This window comes from Oncorhynchus masou, chromosome 33 (assembly GCF_036934945.1).
Source record: "Oncorhynchus masou masou isolate Uvic2021 chromosome 33, UVic_Omas_1.1, whole genome shotgun sequence".
Lineage (NCBI taxonomy): Eukaryota > Metazoa > Chordata > Actinopteri > Salmoniformes > Salmonidae > Oncorhynchus > Oncorhynchus masou.
In genome coordinates this window covers 21667624-21680823 of record NC_088244.1, presented here as the reverse complement: position 1 = coordinate 21680823, position 13200 = coordinate 21667624, and the positions used below count along the sequence as shown (strand labels likewise).

The 13200-nt window shown below is 42.8% G+C and overlaps 1 protein-coding gene across 4 annotated transcripts in view; it reads left to right on the top strand.

Annotated features, from left to right (window-relative positions):
* Positions 1–291: 291 nt before the first annotated feature.
* LOC135528003 (MYND-type zinc finger-containing chromatin reader ZMYND8-like) overlaps positions 292–13200 on the top strand; it is a 34754-nt gene continuing 21845 nt past the window's right edge. For 2 of the 4 annotated variants that reach the window (XM_064956751.1, XM_064956748.1), the window contains exons 1-4: positions 292–376; positions 3627–3854; positions 10768–10838; positions 11482–11642. In XM_064956751.1, the coding sequence (XP_064812823.1) occupies positions 3841–3854; positions 10768–10838; positions 11482–11642 (246 nt within the window). In that variant the 5' untranslated portion in view covers positions 292–376; positions 3627–3840. Of the gene's footprint in view, positions 377–3626; positions 3855–4409; positions 4499–6700; positions 6784–10767; positions 10839–11481; positions 11643–13200 lie in introns of those variants that run through there. The other 2 variants (XM_064956750.1, XM_064956749.1) reach the window with 2 other exon arrangements.

Here is a 13200-nt window from a genome sequence, read left to right as displayed (position 1 = left end):
TTTGGACCCGGGCTGCCTACCGGGCGTGAGCCAGGTGCCCCGTTCAAAGCCCACGGCGAAGTCTGCTCCACACAAAAGTGACGCAGTTAAGCACGAGGAGTAATGAGTAGGATTCTGTATTTTCGCATGTAAAATGTATTGCTTTTGATAAAAACGCTTTATTTGCCTTCCCAATGAAAGCTAGTTTGAAAATATATGTTGTGGAAAAGATGTTTATGTTTCTGCAGGATGCATGTCACGGACCATGCGCCGGTGCCCCGAAGTTCAGCGTAATCGAATCCGCCCAATCAATGTTGAGGGAAAGAAGGGATACCTCCAAGCCATCTTTCATTCCGTCCAGTCAGATTCTATTTTACATACTTATCTTCATTATCGGGTACGTATTGATTGTTTTGCGTGAAATACCATTTATTCCGTTAGTTTTAGCAAAATAAATCGTGTAAAATAGGAAATATTTCTCAATGTGAATCAGAAACGGTTGTTATTATTAACGTCAGCAGCTAGTTAGCTAGCTAACGTTAGCTAGTTACTGTAGCCAACAAAGCCCACTACGCAAAGGAAGTAGCTAGTGGTGATGGTGAACCCGTTTGATATAGCTACGTAGTTACACATTACAAGTCTGTTAAGTATATGGAATTGTACAACCAAAAGGAACCAACCTTGGTAACTAGGTACACATTAGTGTAATCCTACTGTCAATGATGGTTTAATCTTTCACCATGGCTTGTCACTCATTCAGCCACTCCTGACCCCAGCCTTCACATTCAATATTAACACAATTATATGTATTTAGTATAGGCTGTCAAACCATATTGATATGAGCTGTTATGGTATAATTTGTCTCTGCCATATCATTTGTACAAATGCCAGGATTTATAGATGTGTCCATTTCTGTATCAATATGTCCTTTTTGTAAGTGGAGTACCGAGTAGCTACAGTCATGGATTACATTTTCTGTACTTAACTTTTTAAACCTAGCTAACTGTTAATTGTTCCGGGAAATATTACACAATGGTCAAGGTACCAGGAGTACGAGCTGATTGTAAACCAATCAATATAGACCTAGTCCTTTCAACAGCATTTGTCATACAAATTTGTCAAACAAATGCTTCACAGTAACCCAGCCAAGATCCCTAACAGAGCAAGCGGTAAAAAGGTACAGCGTGAATAACCAATAACCCTCTGGCCAAACAGTTGTCCTTTTAGGCAAGACACCGCACAAATAGTTCAGAGGAGCGTATGTCCATCTATCTAGGCTAGACAGTTGTCACATTAGCATAGTTGGGTCCGACAAATATGTCAGATAAGTATTCATATAGAGGCAGGCGTGAAGAGTCACCGGTGGAAATGGTGAACCTGTGAGGGACAGGGGGGTCTGAATCTGTCTGACGTAATTCTCATTTTATTCACTAGAGGACAGCATTGCACATGCTTGGATTGTTTTATGAAACCAATGACTTCTGTGTTCTTTCGGCCCCAATTCTCCACCAAGCACACATGTCCTGTGCTCACAACAACATATCCTTTCAAAAGGGAAAGGGGGATACCTAGTCAGTTGTACAACTGAAATGTGTCTTCCACATTTAACCCAACTCCTCTGAATCAGAGAGGTGTGGGGGGCTGCCTTAATCGACATCCAGGTCATCGGCGCCCGGGGAACAGTAACTGACTTGCTCAGGGGCAGAACGACAGATTTTTACCTTTTACCTTGGAATCCTCAGCTCGAGGATTCCATCCTTTCGGTTACTGGCCCAACGCTGTAACCACTAGGCTACCTGTCGGAAAGGCTATAATGATAATATATAATGATATAGCCTAATGGCTTTGCTATTCACATATCTGCACCAGTGGTAAGGAATAGTGGCAGATGGTGAAGGCACAGTGAAGAGTAGTAGAAGTTACACAGAGTGTTAGGGCTCAGACACACCAATAGCGTTTGCTGGCTGAGAATATTTAGCACCTCTGAACAAAATTTGAGAACCGAGTGCGCACGGATTTTACATTTGGAATTGTGTGAAAAATGTTGACAGACGAAACAGAAGAATGCTAGATCCACATTCAATGTGTGCGAGCCTTAGTTACCATTGCTTGTAACCTCTGTGTTGGGAGTGTGGCCTGGTGAGCTATTTAAAACATACTCCAATTGACAAACTGCCCTGTCTGAGAGTTAACAATAACAGACAGGTGCTGTTACCCAGGTACAGTGAATTATTGATGATTTTCACGGAGCACATGATGCAAGCAGTAGGTTCCTTGGAACACACATACATGCACATACTGTCATTTGTTCTGGTCTGCATTGTCTGGCATTACAAAATGTCTCCCATTTTCTTTAATGTCTCCCCTTTTCTTTACTTTTCTTTAATGTGATAAGTGCTACTTCCAACCTCAATTGTAAGACCAGAAATTAGCCTATATGTTATGGATTAGGCCTTATAAATACTCCAGAAAATTAACCATCCACAGAATAGAATGTTCAACAGCCCTACAACAAACATAACACTGTACCCCAAAATTTGCGATTACGGGTAGTGTTTATAACGGGTCGTAAACTAGATTCAGCCGAAAGCCGAATTTTGTCGGAGTGGATGGTCTGGGGCCGGAACATAATTATAGTAATTTGTACACTTCAAACTGACCACAAGTCAGCCAAAAAATAGATTGTTGTTTTCAAATACAATCATTTCATGCCTTGATTACATTGAGACACAATCACGCCTAATTTTTAAAATAAATTGGAATACTTGGGAACAGATTTCCTAAATTACCTTTTTTGGGGGGCTGGTGATTTTAGTCTTTTAAAAAACCTGAAAACAACCCCCAAACTACTCTGGGGAGCCCCAAAAAAATCACTAATGAGCCTGTTGCTGACCCCTGGTATATAACAATATGTAACCTATTGTATGTATTTATTTTTCAAATCTTTTTTTGCAAAGTATTTTTTGTGTATTTTTACTTGTATGTTTCTCTTTTAGAGAAACTGTACTTTCAAGTAATGCTGTTTGGCCTGATGATTTATTAATTATAAAATTATTATTTTTGTAAAATGTTTTAATGTAACTCTTAGTAGATAAAATGAGTCCCATCTTGTTGTAGTATACATAATAGCTATTTCTATTTTGGAACAAGCCCATAAATAGCCTTTCTTTTGAATTTATTCATATTTATTTCAGAATAATTGTAACTTGTTTCCTTTTATGTTCATCCTATTTTCTTTATATATGATCTGGATTTACCATTCAGTTTTTCTTTTAATTCCACTTATATTATAGGGAAACATTCCCTGGTCTATATTTTAAATTGTGTGCAATTTCTCCAGGCCTTGGTTGTAGTTTTGGTGAAGAACGAGCCTATGTGCCCTCTCTCCTCTGAAGACGGTTGAGAAGAAGGGAGGGGTTTAGACAAAGGCCTTCTCTACAAAAATGGAGGTTACAACAGAGCAGCCCTGCTGTCTGTTTTTCATTTAGTAGATGCTGCCATTTCTACTATATAATCTGTGAAAATAACATAACTTGCACCAGATGTAACCTTAGGAAACAGTATTACATTGTTGTGTGTGTGTGTTATTTTGTGATTTGGGCCTAGCTCTCTCTCTTTTTTTATCTCCATGTCTCTCCTGCACTCAGAGCTGCTCCTGCTTGCGCTGAACAAAGATAATTACTCAGGAAACCCTTCGGCCAATCGGATGCGGTCTTACATCCCGCCTGTGACAAAGGGGCCAGTCAGGGCCTGGCTACCATCAGACAGGCCTGATCGCCTTGCCTGAAGAACGGAGCCTTCCCCGGCTGAGAGTGTCCTCCATGTTTTATAAGTGTTGCCATAACAGTGTGTCAGGCAGCCATGCATCCACAGAGGTAAGCCCTGTCTATTTATCTCAACTCTAATTACAACATTCCTTCCTCCTCTGTTATGTGAATGTTGCTGTGCAAATCTGGATGTGAATACCTGAAAATCACAGATTGCTTTCCCAAAGGAGTGGGGTGGGGGGGGCTTTGGGGGCAGGGGAGTCCTTGCGAGGCCCCTGTACCACAGAGAGCTTAGGTGGGGGTTGGGTTAGGACTCTCCCCTCTGCGCGCTCTGTCTATCTCTGTGTGTGTGTGTTTGTGTGTGGCAGACAGGCTCACATGTGTTCCCCAGACATCCAGGCTGCCATGCAGTGGACTGCAGAGTGGACCATGGCAAATCCTTGGTTTCCTTGTCTTTTTTATAATGCAAAAGAGAGTAAGCTACAAATGCTGCAATCTCTTATCTATCTCCCCTCTGCTGTGCCAGCCTTGTGTGTCATGGCACACAAGGCTGGGGGATGGGTGGCTGAGGAGGACTAGTGGGGTGGCGGGATTGGGGGGGGGGGGGGTGTTATGTATCTTTTGTTGTTGTGATTTAGTGTGTCATGCCAGGCCAGGGAGAATGGTCGTGGGGGAAACACATGTGCCTGTTAGACTGACCGGGTCGGGGGGTCTCCAGACGCTGATAGCTAACTCAACACTGGTTTCTTACAGTAAGTAGTGTTTTGGGGGACAAAATTAATACTTTCATAATTAATATCTGCAGATTTTCCCGAGTGGCGCAGTAGTCTAAGGCACTGCATCTCAGTGCTAGAAGCGTCACTACAGACCCTGGTTTTATTCCAGGCTATATCACAACTGGCCGTGATTGGATGGCGCACAATTGGCCCAGCGTCGTCCGGGTTAGGGTTTGGCTGGGGTAGGTCGTCATTGTAAATAAGAATTTGTTCTTAACTGATTTGTCTAGTTAAATAAAAAAATGTAATACGAAAATATGAAATAATTCTTCACCAATTGACACTAAATTAATTTCCAGTCTCACCCTCATCAGAACTGAGTCCTCAGGGTTCATTCAGTGTTCTGAAACCAAAAATGGAGGGTCTGATGGAAATTGGTACATTTCATTCATCCTCCACACATTATTAGCCCTGTGTAGTCTAGTTGTTTTGAAGCTCATCGAATATGGGGTCTCAATTTACGGCCAAAGTCCTCCAGTTTACAGGCCAGTGCTACGTTGACTCTGTAGCACTCATCCTTGTAAAGCTGCTTCTTCTGCTCTGTGCCTCAAACAGTGGCCATTTTGTGTTAGAAACTGATTGTCCCTCTGGGTAATGCTCTACTCATGTCATTACAAATCAAACTGCCACCCAGAGAAACACTATATTTTTAGTGATTGTTGATTGTGTGTATCTTCTTTGTGTGATGGTTTGTTTGACTTCAGCTCAACTCATACTTGTCTGCATTTGTGTGCTTGTGTTCTCCCCCCCCTTGCACCGCTCGGGCCTCTCACCTATTTATAGCTGTAGAGACAAAAACACCATTGATCTGCTGCTTCATTTAAATGCCTGGTTTGACATTTCTGAAATACTTGTGTTAAGATAATCATATCCCTTATTGTAAGTAGGTTATAGAAACTGCATATCTGGCTCTTAATTCACAAGAATCCTTTTTGGTAGCAATTTATAGTACTGTTTCCACTGGTGTTTAATAGGACATTACTTTATGGTTCTTAATTCAAATAATGAATCACAATTAATAACTAGCCCCTTCCCTACCTGTTTCCAAATAGTGCCTAAAAGTAAATGTTTGCATGAATCAGAAAGTCAATCATAGGTTCTAATAATGTAATTAGTTACCATGGCACAGCAGATCATAAAATCCACATTTTACTTTGATATGCCTACAATACTAGAAAAATGAATGTATTTCCATTTACAATTATGAGCTAACTTTGGTGTCAAATCTATATTAGAATTTCTACATCCTCACTATCAACCACCTTGGTTTGGCTCTATACAAAGCATGTTCTAATTACAGTATGTGAACGGCACATCAACCACCATTACGTTAGCTTCCTCTTTTACTGTGGTTCATGAAAGGATGGGGGATGGGTGGCGCAGCGGTCTAAGGCACTGCATCTCAGTGCAAGAGGCATCACTACAGTCCCTGGTTTGAATCCAGGCTGTATCACATCCGGCCCTGATTGGGAGTCCCATAGGGCGGCGCACAATTGGCCCAGCGTTGGCCAGGGTAGGCCATCATTGTAAGTAAGAATTGCTCTTAACTGACTTGCCAAGTTAAATAATAAAAAAAGGTAAAACATTTCAGTACACTCATGGACAAAGCCAAAAGTGATCCAACACCCCCGGGAAAAAAAGGACAATTTTGAACAATCATTAGGTGAGCTTGGAGATGTGTATAAATTCACGTTGAGCTCCATTAGCGTTATGTTAGTGGTAGGCCTAATGTTAGTCATCTGGTGACAGGTTATCTTTAGGCAGTCCTCTGGGGTTGCTGGGGTTAGCTGAGGCAGCATTGCTTGTAAATTGGACACCAGGCTTTTATATGGTCTGCTTGTGATTTACTGCCTCCTAACCACAAAGAACAACTCAAAAACCCTCTTCTAAAACCTCTACCCATTCGCTCGGTTGCAATCAAAACAGACTGACAACCTTTTAAACCGAGGTGAAATTACACCGTTTTAATGCATAGGGAATCTGCATTGCAGCAGAAAATGTGTTTTTAAGGAAGAAATAAGCTGCGCACAGCGAGTCATGTGGCATACCACAGCCGACCAATCCGGTCCCGCCCTGCAGACCCTTCAGCCAATCACAGCAGCAGTTGAGGTTAAAGATTGACAATCGCAGTGAGAGCGGCAGCACAGAGCGAGCAGGGGCCTTCTGGAAAATTCTACAGCCATCTTTGTTTCATCTCCTCCAGCCCAGTGTAAAAATCAGGCTGAAGGATTTTTCTTACATATTCTGTGGTATAAGACAAGGTATGCTACTAAGTGTGAATTATCTCTGATGAAGAACATGTTTTTTGGTTTTAAAAAATGTACAAAAATGTATCGGGTATAATGAATCTAATCTTTCTGCAGTGATTATAGTATGAAATGCTGGCAAAAGCATAGAACCTATTTCTGCAAGACTGTGCCTAAAACTAGTGGTTTCATATGGTCTTGAGTGAATGGTAAATTTAATCTTGACGGTGTTGTTTGTGCGTTATGTCCCTCAGTGTCAGTCTTCTCTCTGAAGGTCAGGGGCTGCAGGGTGGCAAGGGCGCCAGGTTGTTTCTCCATCAACAATACTGATCCTCAGTGGATTCAAGGACACCAACACAAAGCATTCAATGAAACAACCCTGCTTTCATGGCACCAATTACAGAGCAGGAACCCAGACCCTCTCTCTGTACTAGACACAACTGTGTTGCATGAGACGGAGAAACAGTGTATTCTCCCAGGGATAGGTCCTAAGTTTGCCAGATGTCTTTATTCTTATAGTCTAACAATTTCTCTTTCTCTCAGTCTCTTTCATATTATTATGCCTAATTATTATTCGACAGCAGTGGGCACAGTGAAACTGAATATGGGGGGGCTTACATTGGATAACTGATTTCCAATTAGCTGGATTTCTTCTCTCTCTCTCTCGCCTGTCTCGTCTGTCTCCCTCCTGTTGTACTCAGCAGTGACGGTGGTTTGGCTTAACTGTGTTTTGGTGTTTGGATGTTGAGCTGTAATCTCCACGGATCTCCTGTTCCTGGTGTGTGTGCCTGTGACTGGAGCCTCGGTCGGCATGGGGGAGAGGAGGGAGAGGAGTCGGCTGTGGCCTCCATTTTCTGTGACGAGAGAACCCTGCTATGCCTCTGCTTGGCTGTCTCTGAGGAGCCAGTGGAATCTCAAGGCACAGATTCAATGTGTGTGTCTTTTTTTCTTCTTCTTCTATCAGCCATTAATAGTTTGTGGTGTTTGCTAATGTTATCCTGAATTTTGGTCTTCTGGAATATTCATAGATACTGAAGATTTTTTTGCTATCTGTTCTGCTGTGATTCTGCCAGGTTTCAGGAATTCTGCTCCTGGTCTGAAATACCCTCTGGAAGAACATAGGACGACTAAACGATCTGCTTAGCTAGACGCTACAGGATCAGGTGGTTCTTGTGTCACTCTGGCTGCTCGGTGGGCCTATTTTTGAGTGAATAACGAGTGTGAACCTTGGCTTACTGCTGGATTGCATGATTAAAGTGCTCAGTCCTCTCACAGTGCTCTCGCTGGTAGGACACGTAGCACAGAGAGTTGGCTAACATTTGCTCTCTTTCATGTGGGCCTCGTTCGTTTTTTCGTTCTGTGCCTGGAACAGGAAGGCCCTGAAGGGCAGCATGTCTAAACAAGACGAGACTCATATGCTGGATACTTTTAGAGTTTTCTTCCATTTGTATCTTCTTGATCTTCTCTCGTTATCCAGATTGCATTATGGGTGATTTCATGACTCAGTCTTTTTGATAATGGCGATTATGCCTAGTGATTTATTGATTGAGACTTCTCATGTGAATGTGGTGACAGGGTTGTTAAGCATTACCTTAGGTTTATGAATGCTCAGTGTCATGGACTTGGTTTGATGAGCAGGATGTCAAGGTTTACAGTGCGTGTTAATGAGGGTGGCTTTATTGGCTTAGTAGATTTAGTTAATGGCCTCTCACAGTGGTAGTCATGCGTGGATGCATCAATGGCTGCCCTCAGCTCTGGCTCTGGAGCATTGTGCCTCTCCTTTTTCTACTCTGTCCTTTTTGTCTTCCAGATCAATGACCATAATGGATGTGGATTCTGAAGAATATATCAACTCTAATCTTATCCAAATCTTTGTCTCAAATGTTCATCTGAGAACATCTATAACATTCCCACTTGTCCACTTCTTGAAAACAACAATTATTCTAGATCTAGTGCTGAATATTAGCCTGTTAGGCTACCTATACCTAGACGTTCTCCTATCAGGAGCCACCAGGGTATTGGGTCCGGTTCAGAGTGGGACCTGTGTTGGATCCTGAGGATTATTTTCGGACAATGAATATGACTACATCCTTGGAACGAGGCCCTCAGTGGCCCTGACAAAGGAGGGGCTGAACTCTCAAAGAACCCCATTCATCACCAAGGACCCCCTCCCCTTTCTTCTCCTCATTTTTCTTCCTGAGGGAATTAGAAGAGAGCAAAACCAAATACACAAAAAGCTCCAGGCTTTGATTTGTCCGTTTCTGTAAATGGAAGAAGCTATAGTTTACATTTTTGCACAATATTGTTTGTTATTGATATGATTTGCTGTGGAAATCTTATTTTGGCTGTTAAGAACAGGCTAGTTAACAGACCTATATAACAGGTAAAAACCTGTAGCTAGCTAGTCAGACCAAGGTTGACTCCGTAGAGCTTACTGAAGTGATCTGGTGTAGTGGGTTTCTATACTGAACAAAAATATAAACTCAACATGTAAAGTGTTGGTTCAATGTTTCATGAGCTGAAATAAAAGATCCCAGAACTTTAAAAGGCCACTCTAAAATATGCAGTTTTGTCACACAGCACAATGCCACAGATGTCTCAAGTTTTGAGGGAGCGTGCAATTGGCATGCTGACTGCAGGAATGTCCACCAGAACTGTTGCCAGAGAATTTCATGTTATTTTCTATACCATAAGCCGTCTCTGTCATTTTTGAGAATTTGGCAGTACGTCCAACCGACTTCACAATCACAGACCACGTGTAACCATGCCAGCCCAGGACATCCACATCCGGCTTCTTTACCTGCGGGATCGTCTGAGACCAGCCACACGGACAGCTGATGAAACTGAGTATTTCTGTATGTCATAAAGCCCATTTGTGGGGAAAAACTCATTATGATTGGCTGGGCTTGGCTCCCCAGTTGGTGGGCCTGGCTCCCAAGTGAGTGGGCCTATGCCCTCCCAATCCCACACAAAGCTGCGCCCCTGACCAGTCGTCAAATCCATAGATTAGGGCCTACAGAATGTATTAAATTGACTGAGTTCCTTATATCAACTGTAACTCAGTAAAATCGTTGAAAATGTGGCGTTTATGTTTGTTCAGTATAGGAATAGCCAGTTGTGAGAGCTGGGGTTTGAGTGGCTACCAAAAATCACCTTCTTTTTACACTCTCATCCATGACTGTCTGAGGCAATCTTCTGTGAGTTACCGTCCATTTTGAAGGTGAAAACCCTTTTGTGACGTAGCCTACGCATTTGTTGAAGTGTTTTTGTAATCATTGAAAACCCCAAAATGTGTTTACGGCGTTGCTCTTTTGAATGAGCTTGCATTGTACAGAAAGATCTTCTTTAGTGTAGGTAGGTGGGCAAATGGGGACGCAAACAAACTCGTCAATGCATGGCCCTCATCGGGACTGAAGCCCTTGTCTCTCCATTGTGTCCTGGAGGACAGGAGCACACAGCCTACTCAGTTGGATGGCCTTATTTGTTGTGCTGAAGCACAAGTGTTGCGTTTTATTGCAACTCTTGTGCAAGCTGAATAAAGAGGACCTGTTGCCATGGAGATTCTCTCCAGTGGCACCCCATGGAACACACACTCCCAACGTCTAAAGTTTATCTGACTGTGATTACCAATGATTATAGACATGCATAGGAAGACATGATTACTCTGAAAAAAAATGTGGTTGTCATTTAGCAGACTCTTATTGAGAGCGACTTACAATTCGTGATCATGAATGATCTTAAAGGCCATGGATCTGAGGTCGAAGTCAATTCTGTGCCACATCGGCTGCGCCTTAGATTTGGTAACAATAATAACCTATTGATGTTTCTCAATAAAGCTGATGAGGTAACCACAATGGAAACCTGCTGAAACTCTGGTGACTTTGTCCCCTGGGACCCTGCCCTAGGTGGTGTTCCACTTGTTTACTGTGTGACATGATTTGTTTTGTGAACACTGTTTGTGACTGACTCTCTCTCCTCCTTTCATTTTGTGCTGTGCAGTCTGGCTGAGGACGAGGTACAGACGGAGTCGGATGTGGTAGAGGGGATGGATGTGGCACTGCGATCCAAAGGTAAGAACAAGGCCCCGCATGCTAAGACCAATGTTGTATTTTGAGAAGACTGCATATTCTAGTATTCTTCTTCTAGTGTTTATCTTACCGTTAAACATACTTGTTGTTTGATGTGGATCTCATAGAGCTACACAGAGCAACCATTGTGCCATTCAGTTAAAATCGTATCACCACGACCTCTGAGGTTGTTGCCCGGGTTCAGCCTCACCACAACGTGCTGTGGATGTTAGCCTAAGTCACCATTTAGGAGGCATCCTTCACACGTGATCACTATCACAGGGCCCGACCACACTGACTTAACATATGAAATTTGTTGCCAGATTGGGAAACCAAGCAGTAGGGTTTGGTGACCAAAATCCCTTATCTGGTTCGATTCAGTATTCCTGGGCAACCACCATATTAAGTCTCTCGATGAAGGGGTTCTGCTAACAAAAAGAATGCTTGAGGATTTACTCTGCCTTTGACCTTCAATAACCCCCCATCTGAGTGTCATTGTGTAGAGTGGCCTGGGACTGGGAGTGCCTCTGTCGCTCTAGCCTTTCATGCCAGGGATCTAGTCTCTGTCCTTCTAAGATTCCTATAAGCTGCTACTCTCTGTGTTGTATGTATGGTTACCTGGTGTCCCCTCTGCTCCTGCCACTAGTGTCTGACCCCGGGTCAGCAGAGCGGGTGCTGGCGACTCAGAAGAGGAAGGTGTCCAGCCCAACCCACTCCTCCAACGGCCACTACCCCTCAGACACCTCCCCCAGCCCCTTGAAGAAGAAGAAGAAACCTGGAGCCGTCCACAGCAACAACAAAGACCAGGTGGGGTGGAGGTGTAGTATGTGACTGTGTGTGTGTGTGCACCTGTGCATGACTGATTGTGCACCTGTGCATGACTGATTGTGCTTCCAGGTTTAAATGAAAGACACTGCTTCATGTTCTGTGGTCGGATGCATTTGTTCATATCCCAAAAATGTCTACCATGTATTGATGATTTGACTATTAAGATGATTTATCTGTCTGCTGATTAATCATGATAACTGTTTATAGAGTAGAATACTTTAAAATTACTTTTCTAAACTGCCTTTTTTGGAAAGAGTAGATATGCCTGCCAAATATGTTTGTTTGTGTTGTGAATGCTTTGTTTTACATGTATGACATGATTCAACCCCAAGCCAAAACCTTTGAATTCAGTTCCACTGACAATGAACATGTCCCACATTCTGAACAGTCACATACAGTGGGGCAAAAAAGTATTTAGTCAGCCACCAATTGTGCAAGTTCTCCCACTTAAAAATACAAGAGAGGCCTGTAATTTTCATTATAGGTACACTTCAACTATGACAGACAAAATTAGAAAACAAAATCCAGAAAATCACATTGTAGGATTTTTAATGAATTTATTTGCAATGTATTTTGGAAAAAAAGTATTTGTTCACCGACAAACAAGCAAGATTTCTGGCTCTCACAGACCTGTAACTTCTTCTTTAAGAGGCTCCTCTGTCCTCCACTCGTTACCTGTATTAATAGCACCTGTTTGAACTTGTTATCAGTATAAAAGACATGTCCACAACCTCAAACAGTCACACTCCAAACTCCACTATGGCCAAGACCAAAGAGCTGTCAAAGGACACCAGAAACAAAATTGTAGAACTGCACCAGGCTGGGAAGACTGAATATGCAATAGGTAAGCAGCTTGGTTTGAAGAAATCAACTGTGGGAGCAATTATTAGGAAATGGAAGACATACAAGACCACTGATAATCTCCCTCGATCTGGGGCTCCATGAAAGATCTCACCCCGTGGGGTCAAAATGATCACAAGAACGGTGAGCAAAAATCCCAGAACCACACTGGGGGACCTAGTGAATGACCTGCAGAGAGCTGGGACCAAAGTAACAAAGCCTACCATTATTAACAGTGCCAGACGTGCCCTGCTTCAACCAGTACATGTCCAGGCCCGTCTGAAGTTTGCTAGAGAGCATTTGGATGATCCAGAAGAAGATTGGGAGCATGTCATATGGTCAGATGAAACCAAAATACAACTTTTTGGTAAAAACTCAACTCATCGTGTTTGGAGGACAAAGAATGCTGAGTTGCATCGAAAGAACACCATACCTACTGTGAAGCATGGGGGTGGAAACATCATGCTTTGGGGCTGTTTTTCTGCAAAGGGACCAGGACGACTGATCCGTGTAAAGGAAAGAATGAATGGGGCCATGTATCGTGAGATTTTGAGTAAAAACCTCCTTCCATCAGCAAGGCGGTGTGTTTGATCCCAAACACACCGCCTGGGCAATGAAGGAGTGGCTTTGTAAGAAGCATTTCATGGTCCTGGAGTGGCCTAGCCAGTCTCCAGATCTCAACCCCATAGAAAATCTT